General features: G+C 35.6%; 1 protein-coding gene across 6 annotated transcripts in view; it reads right to left on the bottom strand.

Moving 5' to 3' along the window:
• The window catches only part of ABCB5 (ATP binding cassette subfamily B member 5), a 133,917-nt gene that overhangs the window by 1,392 nt on the left and 114,901 nt on the right, over window positions 1–17,624 (bottom strand). For 2 of the 6 annotated variants that reach the window (XM_070787571.1, XM_070787573.1), the window contains 2 exons: window positions 14,879–15,025; window positions 4,643–5,313 (listed from right to left, as the gene is read on the bottom strand). In XM_070787571.1, coding sequence (XP_070643672.1) covers window positions 5,077–5,313; window positions 14,879–15,025 — 384 coding nt within the window. In that variant the 3' untranslated portion in view covers window positions 4,643–5,076. The other 4 variants (XM_070787572.1, XM_070787576.1, XM_070787574.1 and 1 more) reach the window with 4 other exon arrangements.

Raw genomic sequence — 17,624 nt, 5'->3', positions numbered from 1 at the left:
CAGTAACATTTCATGGGTTGTTGGAGTGGGAATTCCCACTGCGCTGTCACCAGGAACAGCATTTCCCCTGTACCTCAATGCTAAATGAAGCTTCACAAGTAAACTACAAGTGTCTTTCAAAGTCCCCGTCTGGATGATCTAATCTTTCCCTGCTCTCACCTTTCTTGTGCCTGCAAAACAGTTTGGCATCACTTTTTAAATTTAAGTTTTATTTGTGGCTTAAAAAAACTTTAAAAATCTCTACTAAAGGATCTTATGTTTGAGTGTAAAAATTTTTGCTTTGATGATTAAATATGCATTCCTATCAAGACAAAATATACATTCATGAAAGCTGAGGCCACATTTTTCCTGGAAAAAGGCAGACAAGCCACCTGGGATTTGCCTGCTTTCTCTTGTCACTTATTTTAGTGAATTTGTGCGTTTTTTGCTTGGTTCTTGAGAAAAAGGCTCAAGACCTGGAACTGCTGCAGTCAGTGGTCTGAACATACCTGGTTTGCGGTTCAGAAGTGCACTTTCTGTGCCAGAGGGAGAGGATAAAAAGCATACTACTTTGTTGCTTCATTCAAAATAGCTATTTACCTATTTGAAAATGTGGACTTCCTTAAGATTTTGATTTATATTTAATTTTCCCCCAAGATAGGTAAGAAATAGCATCAACAGTTTGAATATTTAAATGGATCAGGACATTCTGACACATACTTTAAAATCAGACTCAGCTTAAATCAAAGAAATCCAAATTTGTAATTTAAAAGCACAATGGAACTCTTTATAGCTTTTTCTTTAAAGAAAATCCTTTATACCCTGTTCACATCAGTGTTTCACTGCTTAGCATTTTCCTTGTTTACTTTTCTTCCTTTTAAATTTATTGTGCTCCCACAGTTTTAAGATTTCTTAACACATGGAAACTGGAGCCTGCTTATCAAGTTTTCACTCCTTTCTTGGCAACTAATTTGAAAGTGCCCAAACAATGAGTTGATTTACATTATGTTCATTTCACTCTATACTCCTTGTGAATGTTAGAAAAAAACTCAGTAATTTACCTAGGGTTATCTTTATATCTTTGAAGGGGACTGATCCTTCCAGTTTTAAGATTTTTAGCCACTCCATTTTAAGCACCAAAACAGAAGAAAGAAAGAAAGTAGATGTTATGCCCTCCACCTCCCCCAGAGTTCAGGTGATTGTCTACTTCAACTGAAAATAAAGATTGTACTGCCCAATTCTGCACCCAATTTAATATCCCTAATTATTCAAGTACCCTATCATCAGGTTTCCCATCATTTCAGGAAGTTTTGTGCTCATTCTTCTGTACCGATCAATATTTCGTTTCTCTTTTACATACCTGTCCCTTATTTTGGCTTTTTTTTTTTTTCATAAGCACTTTCCCCTTTCAATTAAACAAACAATGACCTTTGTAAGGAGAGGGGAACCAGTAAGTGGAAGTGAATTTAAGAGTTATTCACATTGATTTAGTGAATCAATATTATCAAGTTGTGTATATGTATGTATGTATGTGTGTGTGTGTGTATATATATATATATATATACACTCTTAACAGAATTTGACTACAAATATATGAAGTCTCAGTTTAAGGAAAAATAATCATTTTTCTAATATTAAATTCTGTTTCTCTTAAACCTTTAAGAAAGTAAGATGCTTGCAGATGACAATTCAGTGTCCTTTGTACTGTTAGGCAAATTGAGTTTTTCTCTTTTTCCCAGTACATAACTATTTGGTTTAAAACTGTAGCAGTTATGTTGGAGTATGATATACATGTATCATATTGTCTATGCCCTCAGTAGTGACATACTTTAGTTTATTATCACAATTGACTGTTGTAATAGTAAGGAATATAAGGGAATAAAACAGCCTTGAAAATATTTTGGCAATAGAACATTATATATTCTTTAGTTGCATATACTTTGTAGAAAGTATATGATATAATTTATTTAGTATATGGTGTAATTATTAAATGTGAACATACTTTGCTTAGTGACATGTTCACTTGAATGTTTTACTATGTATACCCAAGAAAATCAGAATCTGTGAAGTGTTCCATTCTTAAAATTCTGCCTGTTGTTTTGCAGAGAAAATGTTTCAGAAGTGGAATATAATAGTGATTCCTATTGTAAAGAAATAGTATTTATGTCTGTGAAGAGGTTTAGAATGACTTTTAGTATTTTTATAATCCAAAAGCAGTGGCATTTTTTTACTTCATTTTTTTTTAAATAAACTTTTCATTTTGGAATAATTTTAGAACAGTATAGTGAGCTCTAGTAGTTTTCTCTATTAATAACATCTTACATTATGATGGTGTATTTATCACATCCAGGAAATCAATATTGGTATATAATTTTTTTAAATAAAGAATTAAAGTAAACAAATGTCGCACTGCATATCTGTCAGTGATAGATTGCAGCTTAGGAAAATGCTGACTTCTTTTTGTTCAACTTCTTATAGTCAACTTGTCTATGCTGCTGCTGCTGGTAAGTTGCTTCAGTCGTGTCCGACTCTGGGCGGCCCCAGAGACGGAAGCCTACCAGGCTCCCCGGTCCTTGGGATTCTCCAGGCAAGAACACTGGAGTGGGTTGCCATTTCCTTCACCAATGAATGAAAGTGAAAAGTGAAAGGGAAGTCGCTCAGTCGTGTCCGACTCCTAGAGACTCCATGGACTACAGCCCACCAGGCTCCTCCATCCATGGGATTCTCCAGGCAAGAGTACTGGAGTGGGGTGCCATTGCCTTCTCCCTTGTCTATGCAGAGGCTATATACTACATTAATAAACAAGTTACGTAGAAAGCTACTCTACAGGGGTGTGTTTTTAAAATATTTTTTCTTAGAATAAAAAGATTTTTTAAAATTCTTTAATAGTTAAAATCTATGAAAATATCTAGTTCAGTTTTCATTTTTATTTCATGTATGAAAACATCAGATTAAATTTTCACAGTTGATGGTTTCACTTAAAATTATAATGCAATTATTGTTAGCAATGTTCTACTTGTAGCCTAGAACTATTTTTTGTCCTGCAATTTAAAATTACTTATTTACTCATTACTTGTAATAATATACTGATTCTATTTATTTCCTGTTTTCCAAGTTAAATTTTAGGAACACTTTTACTAAGGAACTGAGTTTGTCAGCATATAGAAAGCTTTGAAACTTAATGATTTTTCTTTCTTCTTTTTTTAAACACAGATAAATGTGTTTCCATGGAGCAATACATTTGCTTGGATCTTTGTCTCATTTAAGTGAGATTATAAGCAGTTTCATAAAAAGGAAGTATTCTTTATTTAATATATATTTTAATTTTATATAGAGTTGCTAGATAAAATACAGGAAATCCAGTTACACTGGTGTTTTAGATAAACAACAAATAATTTTATTTGTGTAAGTATGTCCCATGTAATATTTGGGACATAATTATACTAAGCATGATTTGTTGCTTTTTTAAAATTCAGATTTAACTGGGTGTCCTGATTATTTATTTTTCCTTTTTTTAAATGAAATTCATGTATTTATAAGGATAAATCTAAAAATAAAAGGCAATATAAATATAAAATAACTTCTGCTTGTTCATGAAAATGCTAAAGATAGCATTCCATACTATTTAAAATGGAAGTACATGACATAATAAAGTTAAAATTTACTTGTTACGTGTAGGATGAAAATATAAATATAAAATTGGTTTTCCTCTTTTCTGTTTTTTATTTTTCAGCTTGTTTGGCTTCAAACTGGACTTTCCTTATACATTTAGAATAATGCGAGTATTACTTTGCCATACTAAGAATCTACATTTACCTAGCTTTCAAGAAAGTAATATTATGCTGATGTGTGCACTCTTCTTTCTAATATTAATGTTATAAAAAGGAGATATCTAAAAAATCACCCTAACTTCTAGTCATTAGATTCATGCATTTAAGACCCTATAGTAAACTTTTGCTCTTGCAAATTCTGCTCCCCAGGTACTTTACACCTACTTAATTGCTCTTACCTAAACTGTATAAGGAGAAGGAAATGGCAGCCCACTCCAGTGTTCTTGCCTGGAGAATCCCAGGGACGGTGGAGCCTGGTGGGCTGCCGTCTATGGGGTCGCACAGAGTCGGACACGACTGAAGCGACTTAGCAGCAGCAGCAGCAGCAAACTGTATAAATGTGGATTCCTGTATCTCCAGAAGTCATGTATAAGTTGTAGCAGCAGTACTGCATATGGAATTCATTTGCCAGATGGTCTATAAATTATAAGTAACTAGAAGTTAAAGTTCTTCCTACTAGGAGAGTTTGTTTTTCCTTCTGTGGAAGTATTGCTGTAGGACATAAAGGTAATATCCACTTATTTATTCATGACATTTTCTCCAGAAGCAATCCATTATCCTAATATAATAGTTTTCCTCCTTGTGATTCATTTATACTATTAATTTTTCTAACAATTTCCTATCTCTTGGCAGTTATTATTTGTGATTATTCCTAAAAATAATGAGTAAAATTCTATGTAGCTTAGATACAATACAGGCTAATAATAATAAATAAGTGTGAGGGGGGACAGTGAACCTGGCATCTGGTTTATCCATGTTGCTTTCACACAGCGCAAAGAGTAAGTAAAGACAACATTAACAGGCCATGTATACCAATGAGATAAATCATTAAGAACAATACAGGCAGTCTTTTATTCATAAACAAGGAATTTATCAAAAGCCCAGACTTTAAAGGTAGCTGCTTTTATCAGACAGTTAAGCTATTACTCTAAAGGTCGGGAAGTAATGGCTAAGTGGGAAGTGTAGGAAAATTTATTTAGGAGGCTGCCTTGATGGTAGCACTCCCTGAAAATTAAATTGTAGGCAAGTTTTCACAAAGTGCCCTACTTGCCCCTCCACTTTACTTTGTTTTATAAAGCTAATTAGATATTCATTTTGGTTAATTTTTAAAAATATAATTACCTCTGTGACTTTTAAGGGAGGCATTCATATACAAATGCAAATTTGTCAAAACATATTACCTCCATCCTAATCCAAAGACTTTCCATTTCAACAAAGTTTGAAACTTCAGTTTTTGGAGACTATTAGAGCCTCACGAAGAGTTGACTCATTGGAAGAGACACTGATGCTGGGAGGGATTGGGAGCAGGAGGAAAAGGGGACGACAGAAGATGAGATGGCTGGATGGCATCACCGACTCGATGGACGTGAGTTTGAGTGAACTCCGGGAGTTGGTTTTGGACAGGGAGGCCTGGCGTGCTGCAGTTCATGGGGTCGCAAAGAGTCGGACACGACTGAGCGACTGAACTGAACTGAACTGAACTGAGAGCCTCACTGAAGATATTCTAGAAAATACAAGAAATTGTGAAGAAGCAGAGAAAACAAATACCTTAAACCCACTTCTGAGATACATTATGTCTTATAATTTTTTTCTTTGTGATTTTTATATGAGTATAATTTACTTTTTCCTCATTAATATCAAAATTAATTTTCCTCACTATTAAAAGTTATCTGCAAATGCAATTTTCAGTGGTTATGGACCCCATATATCAAAATTTTACTACTTCCCTAATACTGGGCATCTGGTTGTTCCCAAATGATTGAACATCCTTATGTATGACTTTTTGTTCTAATTTCTGATTATTTCCTTAGGATACTAAAAGAGGAGAGAATTTTTGGGATAAGAACATTTTAATGACTAGATAAGGATGACCAGATTACTGTCCCTGAAGTATATAGCAGTTTATACTTCAGGAAACAGCAGTTGAAAGAACTGGCCTTAAGTGCACTGAATTCTTTGTTCATTTAATAAGAAAGAAATGACTCTCATTATTGCTTTAAGTCATATATTTCAGATTCCTAAACTTTTCTTCGCCATGTGTGTTTGCTGTTTTTATTCTCTCTTTTGTAAATTGTCCTTCCATGGCTATGCCCTTTCCTGAATGATCGTCCACGTGGTTGCAAAATCAAGCAGATGATCTGGGCCAGAGAAGAACACTGGAGAAACAGTGTTGGCTCTGGAAGCAGAAACTCCTTTTCAGTCTTTGCACCATACAGTTCCCTTAAGGTGAAACCTGCAGATCGGTTTCCTTTTGTTGGTACCAGCTTAATTGCGGTAAGTGGGCAGAGTGGAACATAAATGCATGCTATCATTTTACAAAAGAATTTTGGGGAAACAACCAGTTGTATTTCCCAACTAAGTGTGAACCTTGTCTTGCACTGTCACATAGTTCTAAGTATAGATTCACTTGAACATGTGAGCTGTAACTGTTTGAAAAGTTAAAAAAAAAATGAGTCTATAGGATAGTCCCAAAAAATGACTTATAATTTTAATAGTTTACTTTTTAAGCTGAATTAGCTAGGGCCTCTGGCTGCATGAAGCCACAGATTTGATCTTTAAAGAGACTTATTTCATTCCATGGTGGCTCAGATGGTAAAGAGTTTGCCAGCAATGCAGGAGACCTGGGTTTGATCCCTAGGTTGGGAAGATCCCCATAAGAAGAGAACAGCTATCCATTCCAGTATTCCTCCCTGGAGAATTCTATGGACAGAGGAGCCTGACAGGCTACAGTCCATGGGGTTGCAGAGAGTCAGACACAACTGAGCGACTTTCACTCACTCATTCAACTAATTCATGGTCACCATAGATAATGAGTTTGAGTCAGCCATTTTAGCAGGACAGAAAGATCTATTTTAAAATTTTGATATTTTATGGCCACTGGAGAAATAATGTCCAAGAATAAAGTAAGGTCTACATAATCACTAATGAATTCTAAGTTTTTTAAAAAGTTTTTTACATAATTATTCCTTAACAAGCTTGAAGTAATAACTACATGACATATTCATTAGCCCTTGAAAGGAATGCTTAAATACAACCATTAAAGAGTCAAACCCTTGAGTTACTGGGAAAAGAGAAGGAAGAAGAGGGTGAGTAGATTGGACATACATCATATCTCTAATATAGCCTCAGCTTGTAGTAGAGATAACAATATCTCATAGTGATATTTTAAATGATACATTTGCTGTTGTTCAAAAATTTTAAAAAATAACAAATACCAAATGCCTACTTTGTGTTCAGTCTTTTGGGTTAAAAATAAGCCTTAAGCATTATTATGAATCACTGACATAATTTGAGAACTTATTGTAAACAGGAGTAAAATATTTCTTGTGTCCTTTCTTTAAGAAAAAAATAATCATTTGAAAAGAAATCACCCCATCATTCTGACCATATGACTAAAATCAACTATTTAAAAATTTAACAGTATGAAGGCATTTTCGCATTATAATTTCAAAATGCTCAGTGTTAAAATAGCTTAAACTTTAGTCTGTGTGTGTATATGTATTTACCCAGAATTATGCCCAATCTATTTTTAATCTAAAATTGTTATAAGAGGACAAGTTAATATTAGTTCATCCTCCAAATAAAGTTAATTGATTATTAACTAAATGTAAATATTCTTTTGTGTATAATAAACTGATAGTCACTGATGTTGCTAAATAGACTTTTGTAAAAGTAATTGCTCCCCTTTTTAAACTATATATAACAAATTTTGAATACATCCAAAAAAAAAAAAAAAATGGATCCAAGAGCTTATGCCTTTCTAAAACTAAACTTCAACAAAGAAAATAAGGTAACACTTACTGGATTTAATTAATTGTTCTATCCATGCTCAAGTTTACAACTTTTGTTTATGAATCCTATATTTAAAGTGGCTAGTTTTAGAGACAGTTTTTGTTCTGTTTTGTCTTTTTTTTTTAAATTCTGCTCTAGAACAATGGTTCTCAATTTTGTTGTTAACAAACCCCTTTGAGAATTTGATTCAGGTTATGGATCTTATCTTAAGAATATACTTATCTCAATACCTCTCTGATACCTGTAAATTGACTCAAGATTTAGAGGTAGATGTATACTGTTGAGTCCTTAGTTTGTATGTTCTACTAAAATGCACATGTTTTTAGAGGAATTTTACTTGAGTAAGTCAAAGAAAGTGTCTTTTATCTTTGACTCTGTTATCTAACCTTGATAAAAATGAACGTGGAGAAAGGTTGGCTCTTTTCCAACAGACTGGAATGTCTCTGAAGATTCCAATAAAGAAGAACTACCAGGGTGTTGTCCTTCACATTTCAGAAGTGTATGATTAAAATTTTGTGATGTTTGTACTTTTCTATGCTGGGTCTGTGATATACTAGTGGTCACTCCAGATGTTTTAATTTTGTCTAGGCTAATGTCTTAGGCCTTCTGTTAATATGGAAATAGATGGAATTTTATAGTACATCATTTAATGTCCCACTTTAAAATAATTTTATTACTGAAGCAGTATTTATTTTCTAATATTTGGAAAGTCATTCATATGAATAGGAGCCTCAGTACAATTGAGCAAACCCAAACCACTTCTGATGGACTCCACCTTAGCCAACACTTTATCCAATGCGTATGTTACTATCTTTTTTTTTTGTCAGTTACAACATTTGTAAATCTGTCTTAGTTTTTGCATGATACAGCTATCAACATCTTTTTTATCTTAACCAAAGAGAAGAATGATACATCAGCAAGTGGGCTGTAAATGGAACAAAAGAGTTATGATAAACACCCTGAAAATAAAGATAGAAGGGGTGATTCAACAGTGAGAGAGACAGTCTATGTACACCTTGGGTCTAATCTTCCTCTACACTTGTGAGCACTGGTGTCTGAAGGTAGAGAAGACTGAACAATTGTGGGGAGAATGTGCTATTGCCATAGCAGCTTTATTTGTAAGCCTTCCAAATCATAATTAGGTTGTGCATGAGAATTTTTTTCAGAGTATGGGTTGGCAGGAAAAAAAAATCTAGATTCACATCAGATGTTAACCAGGGAGGAACCATGCACCTTTATGTTTTTGCTGTGTAAGGCGGAGGCACATAGCAAGCTATTTTCTATGTAAATGATTCAAAAGTACGACTTCCAGTTCCATCTTAGAAGGGTAATGTGTTAGTTGAGTGTGGGTTATAGAGTCAGATTTTCTGAATTGAATCCTCATTCTGTTACTTCCTTGGTGTTTGCTTTGAGAAGATTCCTTAATTAATCTGTGCCTCATTTGGTAAAGTTTGAATAAAAGAATCTTACTGTCAGTAGGTTAATGCCTATAAGGCTCAATCGTAGTGCCTGATGGATGAGTGCTTAATGAATGTGAACTTAATTTTATAAGTTCTGTATAAAAAGTATGTATGGTATATAAAAACTGGAACTTATAAATTAGCTTATTTTATATTATTGATCTTATTATTGTGGATGCTAATGACAGGAGCATTTCATTTTATAATGGAAGATATTCTCTTTGTTACTTTGGAGGTTCTTTTCCCTTTCTCTTTGAGAGCCCTATTGACCTAGCTCTTATTTGGTGACCCCTTCTTGCTCCTGATTTCCTTTGGTGTCCTGTATATACCATGCTTTAAGAGCCAGACTTTTCCTTTTTGGCTTGTATGCTGGTCTTAACCCTCTCTTCCTAGGGGATTTAGTTCTAGGAAAGTGGGGGCTAAAGGAACTTATAAAACTAATATAGGCAAAGTAATTCTGCTTTAACTAGGGCCACGAAACTACAAATTTAAATTTGTAGGGTTTTTTTTTTTTTTTTTTTTTACATTTTCTGAGGATTTCATGGTGGAATATTTTTTTCCTTTCAGTCCTAAGCTGATTCCTTGAGTCTATTATATTCTTTACTGTTTGAGTATTTTCAAATAGTTTTTTCCCTCTTTTTCTAGTTCATTCTTTCTCTTGCTTGCTCTCCTTTTCTTTTTTGCTGTACAATTGTCCAGAATGTTCTGGTAATTTAACAACTTCAACTATCTTCCTAGAATCTTTTCTTGACTTTCAGCTGGGGAGAAAATATTTTAGCCATGTATTACATTACTGGATTGTAGTAAAGCTGATGGTCAAACAAAATACCTCCATTCAATAGAAAATTTTACTTGGCTTATAAAGAATAGCATTCCATCATTTACTACATCTACAGAAGCACAGATCAGTTTACGAGACCATTCTTTCCTTCAGTTTAATAATGCAGCAGTGATTGCTTTCATTTATAGTTCTTCACACTGAATTGTCTATAACTTTTGCTTTTCTAAAATCTCAAACATCTTTAAGGAGCTCCTCAAGTAGTTTTAAAAGTAAAATATTTTAATAGGATTGAACTGCACCTTTATAATTAAGTATAAATCATTAAGGAAACATGCCTAACAAATTCAATTACATTGGTAATGCTTTTCAGTGTATTTCGATAGACATTGTATTCACAGATACTATGCTTTTTTTTAAGATGGGAAAATTATCCTGGATACCTACATGGGCTCAGTGTAATCATAGGGTCCTTATATAAGAGAACGAGAAGAAGGGCAAAGGCAGAGACGGAGGTATAATGAAGTAATCAGAGATCTGAGAGATGCATGCTGAGGTGCATGGGTAAAGAACAAGGAATGGATCTGTCTCTGGAGCCTATGGAGACTGATTTTAGACTTCTGTTCTCGAGAATTGCCAGATAACAAATGTATATTTTTTTAATCCACTGCATTTGTGGTAATTTGTTACAGCAGCAATAGAAAAGTAATACAGACTTTATTAGTGTGCTTTTGCTAAAAGGAGGCAAGCTGTGTTGCTTGAGGTTACTATGTAGACATTTGATGATCCATGCATTTTTTAAAAAATAATTATGTCTTTTAAATGAGCTTTTAAGTTTCTATTACTTCCAATTTTCCCAGTTTCCTCCCTTGGCTAGTTCTTATGAGTGAATTTTCTAGTCAACTTATGATTCCACTTCAGTAATCCTCTGGAAATAAGAGCTCAAATTAAAACAAGGAACACACAAGTGGACACTAACAGAAAATATTTTCATACAATAAGTCATATGCAAAGCACTCTGTATATACTATGAAACCGATACATTGAGTAGGCTAAAAGCCAGGTTATTAGCTATGACCTAAGATTACTGAACATAAAAACACACCACCGTTTGTTTTAAGGAGTGGTAAGATAAAAAGTGAGTTGGTTGGGTTATATTTTAAAACCATTTTTAAAATAATACAGCAATTTAAAATTTTTAAATTGTGATGTTTACTAAAAGCAACTGGTCTCTACTTACTTTCTGCCTTCATCAGCTGATAACCCCACAGATCCTTGTATACTATCCAGGACCCCAGTTCTCAGCCTGGTTACTTGTTCCAGTGAAGGCAGTAGCTTTAAGAGAATTCTGCCTGTGGAGTACCCTTTAAAATCTTTTGAAATACAAATACAATATTAGACGGGGCTATTAATTAGAAAGTGTTTCACTGACATCTGTAGGTATGACTGTGGAACTGCTGTGGCTAAGCCCAAGGAGAATATAGGCTTGGCAGGTATTTCTAATCTAGGAGGCATTACAGAATTGAAGCCTGGACTGCTCCTGCTCTGAGAAATTAGCATATCCAATACCATACTGCTCTCTCCCTCCTTACTCAGGAAAGAGAAACCACCAAGAGCTCGACATCCACACATAGCAAAGCGGCCACAGGCTTTCATGCCAATGCCTTTAAACAATAATCGGGTTCTCAATCCCCCAATCCTATTTTTATTTTGCATTTTCTAAAGTGTGGCATAAAACACAAATGGTTTTAATTTTTTTCACATTTCAGATTACTGGCAGAGTGCACTTTAGGGAGGCTGGTTGTAAGTATCACTGTAAATAGAAAGAAATACAGTGAAGAATAGACATAAAATCACTGGATGAAATTACATATTTAAGTAAATGTAAAACATGACTCAGTTGATCAATACTGTTATTTACGTGGAATTTTAAAATCATACATGTATTACATATAAAGTTTAAACAAATTAGTTGATTTAATAATAATAAAGGCATTAAAATTTTTTTCACCATAGTAAAAGCAGCTCTTACTTTAAGTAAATAAGTGTTCATATATGGAGTAAGCTTGTGACTTACTCTGCCAAACCCAAAGCTTGAAATAGTGGAATCTTCAGAATGGATCATGTAAACTATTTCATTTACTGAAGTGGAAGATAACTTCCCAATTCTGCCAAAAATTTTACATTCTTAATTACATTATAATTCTCTCTATCCTCTTGACAAAAGGATATAATGAAAGTTTGGGTAATAGTGGATATTCACTGAGAGAAGCATTGAGAGATACTGTGAGAGAACATCTGATGGTTTGGAGAAAAGGACCAGCTCAAATTACTCTAATATTTGCTAGAAAATTTGGGATGTTCCAAATCATTCTTCCTGCAATGCCACAGGTCCAACTACATCATACTATTTGCTAAAATCTTTTAATTTAGTTAGTTGGGTAATTTTTCCCTCTAGGAATATATTCCCAATTTTATAGCAGAAATTGATAGGAAAATACGCACTTTGCAGCAAATTGCTTTATAAGCAAGTGTGCTTTTTATAAATTGAAGGATATATGCATTATCTCACTTAAATGAATTTTTGTTTCCTTTTAAGAATCTGAAGGGTAGATGGTGTGTGAACAAAACGTGTCTACTTGAATAGCATGATTCTATTGATACATGCAATAAACAAAATCAAAGCATACCAAATAATTCTTAGGCAGTCTTTCTTTGCATACACAAAGATCAAAATATGTGTTAACTCCAACAAAATCATTGCACTGACTGTGCGTTTACTAATTTAAAATATATGTCTCGATTTCTCAGGAGCTCTTGATGAGTTCCTTGTTCCTTTATTTGCCCATTGTGCAGAACCACTATCAAATCTGCGTTCTGTATCGTGGAGAGTCTGTGAGCCACCACTAGGCATGTCCTCCCCTTACTGGCCTTATCAAGGGCATGTTGAACCACCTGAAAGAGAGAAGGACCTGTGATTGCTAGCTTTGGTTAAATGCCAGTAAACTTGCCCAAGTCAAATTGATTAAGGAAATCTAATAACATTCATTGTCTATTTGCTTATCTTCAAGGAAACTACCCTTATTTGTGGAATATCTTAATAGAAATTTAGAAAAAGTAATTACAGACACTAATTAAGATTTTTATTTGGAGTAGCTTTTGTGACAATAAAAGTTAGATGGTTATTTGTATGTGAAAGTCAAGTCGCTCAGTCGTGTCCGACTCTTTGCGACCCCATGGACTGTAGCCTACCAGGCTCCTCTGTCCACGGGGTTTTCCAGGCAATAGTACTAGAGTGGATTGCCATTATTTGTATTTAAGTGGTTTCAAAGTCAAACCCAGAAAGTAGTATTTCCATACTCAATTGTCTGTTTACTTCATTTCTTCTCATAGTTTCTTTTGTTTGTTTTTCTTTTTAGAATTTAGTTGTAAAACTGTCCTAGCTAAAACAGCATCTCAGCTACAAAGAGGTAATAATGTTGTATGTATATGAGAAATAAGGGAATTCCCTGTAGGTCCAGTGGTAGGATCTGTGCTCTCACTACAGGGAACACAGGTTCAGTCCCTGCTTGGGAAACTAAGATCCCACATGCCTCACGGTGCAGCCAAAAACAAAACAAGAACAAGCAAGAAATGGAAGCAGAAGGTAAAATCCGATTATTTGCTGAATATATAAAATATTCTAATGATGGTTATCTCATTTAAATCATTTCAGTATCTCTGTAAGGAGTATTTTCATTTTCCTGATAAATAAACCAAGATTCGAAAAATTCAGGTCACTTGACCTAGGTCACACTGCTAGTAACTGATGAATCCAGAATTACAGCCCAAATATGTTTGATTCCAAAAGTCCCATTTTTTTCTTTCATAACACACTGTCTCATGGAAATCAAGAATGATAATCATCTACAAATAGTAGTTGTGTAGTGATTAATCTCATGGGATCTTAGATCAGATGCACTTTATTAGAATTTAAAGTGAAAGTGAAAGTTGCTCAGTCGTGTCCGACTCTTTGGGACCCATGGACTATGGGATTCTCCAGGCTAGAATACTGGAGTGGGTAGCCTTTCCCTTCTCCAGGGGATCTTCCCAACCCAGGGATCGAACCCAGGTCTCCTGCATTGCAGATGGATTCTTTACCAGCTGAGCCACAAGGGATTTAACGAAGTTACTTAACTTTTTCTAAAGCCTTAGTGTGCTGATCTGTAAATTGAACATAGTAAAAAATAATTAATCAAACTGTTGTGAGGATTGAGATAGTAGTGTATAATAAGCACTTAATAAATATTGAACATTATTATTCATTTAACCAGCTTTCATTTAACAAGAACATACTGTATATGCAAGAACTTCTAAGGGACAAGAATATAGTAAAATTAAACATGAGAAGAAGCTTGAACTGTACACCTGTTGTTACATGTCTATTTGCCCCCTTGTTTCCTTTTCAAGGGGGCAAATAGAGAAGGAAATGACAACCCACTCCAGTATTCTTGCCTGGAGAATCCCATGGACGGAGGAGCCTGGGGGGCTACAGTCCACGGGGTCGCAAAGAGTCAGACACTACTGAGCGACTTCACCCACTCACTCACTTCCTTTTCAAACTGAGCAAATATTCTAAAGAAGGTAGAGAAACTAGCAGGCTCCAACATTGCTGTGTAGATCACTCTCTTACATATGTAGATTACCTTATTATTTTGTTTGGTATCATTAGAATAATAATAAAACAGGAAAGTAATCTTCCTTGGGCTTTTTTCTTGAGTGGAGAAGCATTTCAAGAATTGGGACCCTTTTGATGATGAGACCAATTCTAATGAGAAAACCTTTCTAACACACGAGATGCTTTGTGCCCCAACTCTCTCCCCCCTCCCCACCAGCCTCTGACCTTTACATAAAGGTCAAAACCTTAATTACAACTGGTGACCCTATGACTACAGTTCTCTCCAGGCCTTTTTTTTCTCCACCAACTGACCTTAATTTCTTCCAAAATACTCCACTCTCATATTTCCTATTAATCCTGAGATGAAAGAAGAGAAAGTTACCTTTTCACTCTCATTGTCAAGAGCTGAAGTGGCCTCATCCAACAATAAAATTTTTGGTTTACGGAGAAGAGCCCTTGCAATAGCTAGTCTTTGTTTCTGGCCGCCAGAAAGCTGTGTTCCTTTCAGTCCAACGTGTGTGTTGTATTTCTATTACAGGAACATGCAATTAAGAAAGCAAGTCTTGGTTATTTAAATTAACATGGCAACTGTGGGCGAGAGCCATCTAAATATTTCAGATTTTGCTACTCTAAAATTTGTGTCCCAACAAGTGCTGAAATCTATTCTTGGGCTTTGTTGCAAATAAATGCTAAACCAGCAGTAAACACTACCATTTCATTTACATATCTAATCTGATCACAAACAGTAGACCTTTGCCATTTTGCTTCTACAAAAGAATTGTTCAAATTAAAGCATTAAAAAAAAAAAAAAAATTAGGGAAAAAGTTCCCAGTAAACACAAATCTTTCCCCATTAAGTTAAATTATCTTCTGTTTTCAGGTCAAAATGATTTAAAGTAACATTTTAAAATAAGTCATTGGGTTCCCTAGCTGTGGCTCTTACTAAATCTCTGTGGGCACATTTCTCCAGGTGTCATGATGCCATTCTCAGTGGTGCAGGTATCATCCTAGGAATAAGTTAGGCCGTCATCTTAAGACAGTCCATTCAACTTTTCAGGTCATGATAGTGATATTTAGCACTTCACAAATTGCTACACTCTCCTACTTACTAATGACTACCTTTTCAGTATTACACTCCATGGAAGGGTAAAGGAAATTTCTCACATATCTAAATCATAATGGATCAGCAAGCAGGCTCCCACTTGTTTTCTACATTATCCTGTTGACTCTGCTTTCCTCCAGGGTTTCATACTGCTCTCTGTTAGCCCTTGCCAGTTGTCTGAGAAATACATGCCATTGGTACCCAAACAAGGATGTGTGGGTGGATCAGCTCCACTGGGAAAGTAAGTCCAACTGTGCAACCTTCTAAAGGTGGATCCCGTAGCATCATCATAGAGAAACGCAGCACGTGATGATGTACTGTTTAGCTTAGGACCCTGGAGAGGCCTGATTCAACTGCCTTTCCCTCTGCACCTTGCTGCCTTCAGGAGGTGTTTCTCCAGCAGAGGGGGTTTTGACAGAGCTTGTGAGTAACTTTAATAACAGATATGTCTCCTTAATCTCATTTTTCAACTTAAAATGCTTAGTTGCTTACTTTATATCAAACAATGGGTGTCTGAATTATTGAAGCCCAGTAAGAGTGTCCTTTGTGAATGGTCTACAAAGGAAACAGACTTCAGCTATCTCCTTTGTGATTTTGGGAGAGTCCCTGGTGGCTCAGATGGCAAAGTGTCTCCCTGCAATGCGGGAGACCTAGGTTCAATCCCTGGGTCAGGAAGATCCCCTGGAGAAGGAAATGGCAACCCAATCCAGTACTCTTGCCTGGAAAATCCCATGGATGGAGAGGCCTGGCGGGCTAGAGTCCATGGGGTCGCAAAGAGTCGGTCGCGACTTCACCTTCATTCTTTTTTCTTTGTGATTTTACCTGAGACTGCTAGCCCACTGGGCCTTTTCCTCCTAAAACACATTTTATTAAAACTGGAATCACAGGGCTGTAGATAATTAGGTAAAACTCAGCGGTTCATATCCACACACCGCAAGTTTCCCATCTAAATTAGAGGATTCAATCTTAAGCCAAAAACTGGATTTGGTGGCAATGATAACGGACTTTTAGTTCTTTCTGCCAGTCTAGATTAAATTGTACGTGGATTCTTCTCTTACAGCTGAAGAAGATATAATACTAGCTTAGAAATCACTTTGCATTTCTTGGCTTTCTTTAGCTTTCAGGAAGATGTAAGCCTCAAAGAATGAACTGGATGAAAATACAGTTCAGATGTTTTTGCCCATCATTAAGCCCTGGTGGCTCAGATGGTAAAGAATCTGCCTGCTATGCAGGAGACACAGGTTCAATCGCTGGGTGGGGAGGATCCCCTGGAGGAGGAAATGGCAACCCACTCCAGTATTCTTGCCTGGAGAATTCCATGGACAGAGGAACCTGGCAGTCTACAGTCCATTGGGATCATAAAGAGTCGGACACAACTGAAAGACTAACACTTTCAAGCAGAACAGATTATAAATATAAATATACATGTTGTCTCAATAGTAATCTAAAAACATTTTCAGACACTTAAACTGAAGGTTTTTGTCTTTTTGTTTGTTTCTAATGAAGAACTACAGGATTTCATTCTTTCCTGTTTCAACTGAAAATCTAAATCAGTTTTCTGGCAAACACTAGGATGGTGAGTGCCCTGAAATCACCTGTTTTATGAGATAGTCAAGAAGCAGTAGCTGTTCAGTGTAAACCTGGGTCTAAATACCAACTGGATCCTGGAAGGAACATCAGATAGAGTCTAATCCTAAACCAACTGCATGCTGGAGATTCCTTGCAGGCCCTTTAAAGGAGTTTCAGGGTGGTTCCAATGGGAGCCAGGAAGTGGTTCGAGAGCTGACTGTGTGAAATTGTGGGCACTAGGGGATTTCTACATCTGATGTTTTTCTCAGGGATCCTCAAGACCAAGCCAGTGTTATCTGAACTCCTCTCCCAGGCTGATATTTCCAAATGCCTGGAGGTTCTATTCATGGCATACACCATAGATTTGTTACCCTTAGCACACTCTAAAGTGAAGTCACTCAGTCGTGTCCGACTCTGCGACCCCATGGACTGTAGCCTACCAGGCTCCTCTGTCCATG

Source organism: Bos indicus, chromosome 4 (genome assembly GCF_029378745.1).
Source record: "Bos indicus isolate NIAB-ARS_2022 breed Sahiwal x Tharparkar chromosome 4, NIAB-ARS_B.indTharparkar_mat_pri_1.0, whole genome shotgun sequence".
Lineage (NCBI taxonomy): Eukaryota > Metazoa > Chordata > Mammalia > Artiodactyla > Bovidae > Bos > Bos indicus.
The sequence above is the reverse complement of the archived record's forward strand: the minus strand, read 5'-3'. Positions and strand labels throughout refer to the sequence as shown.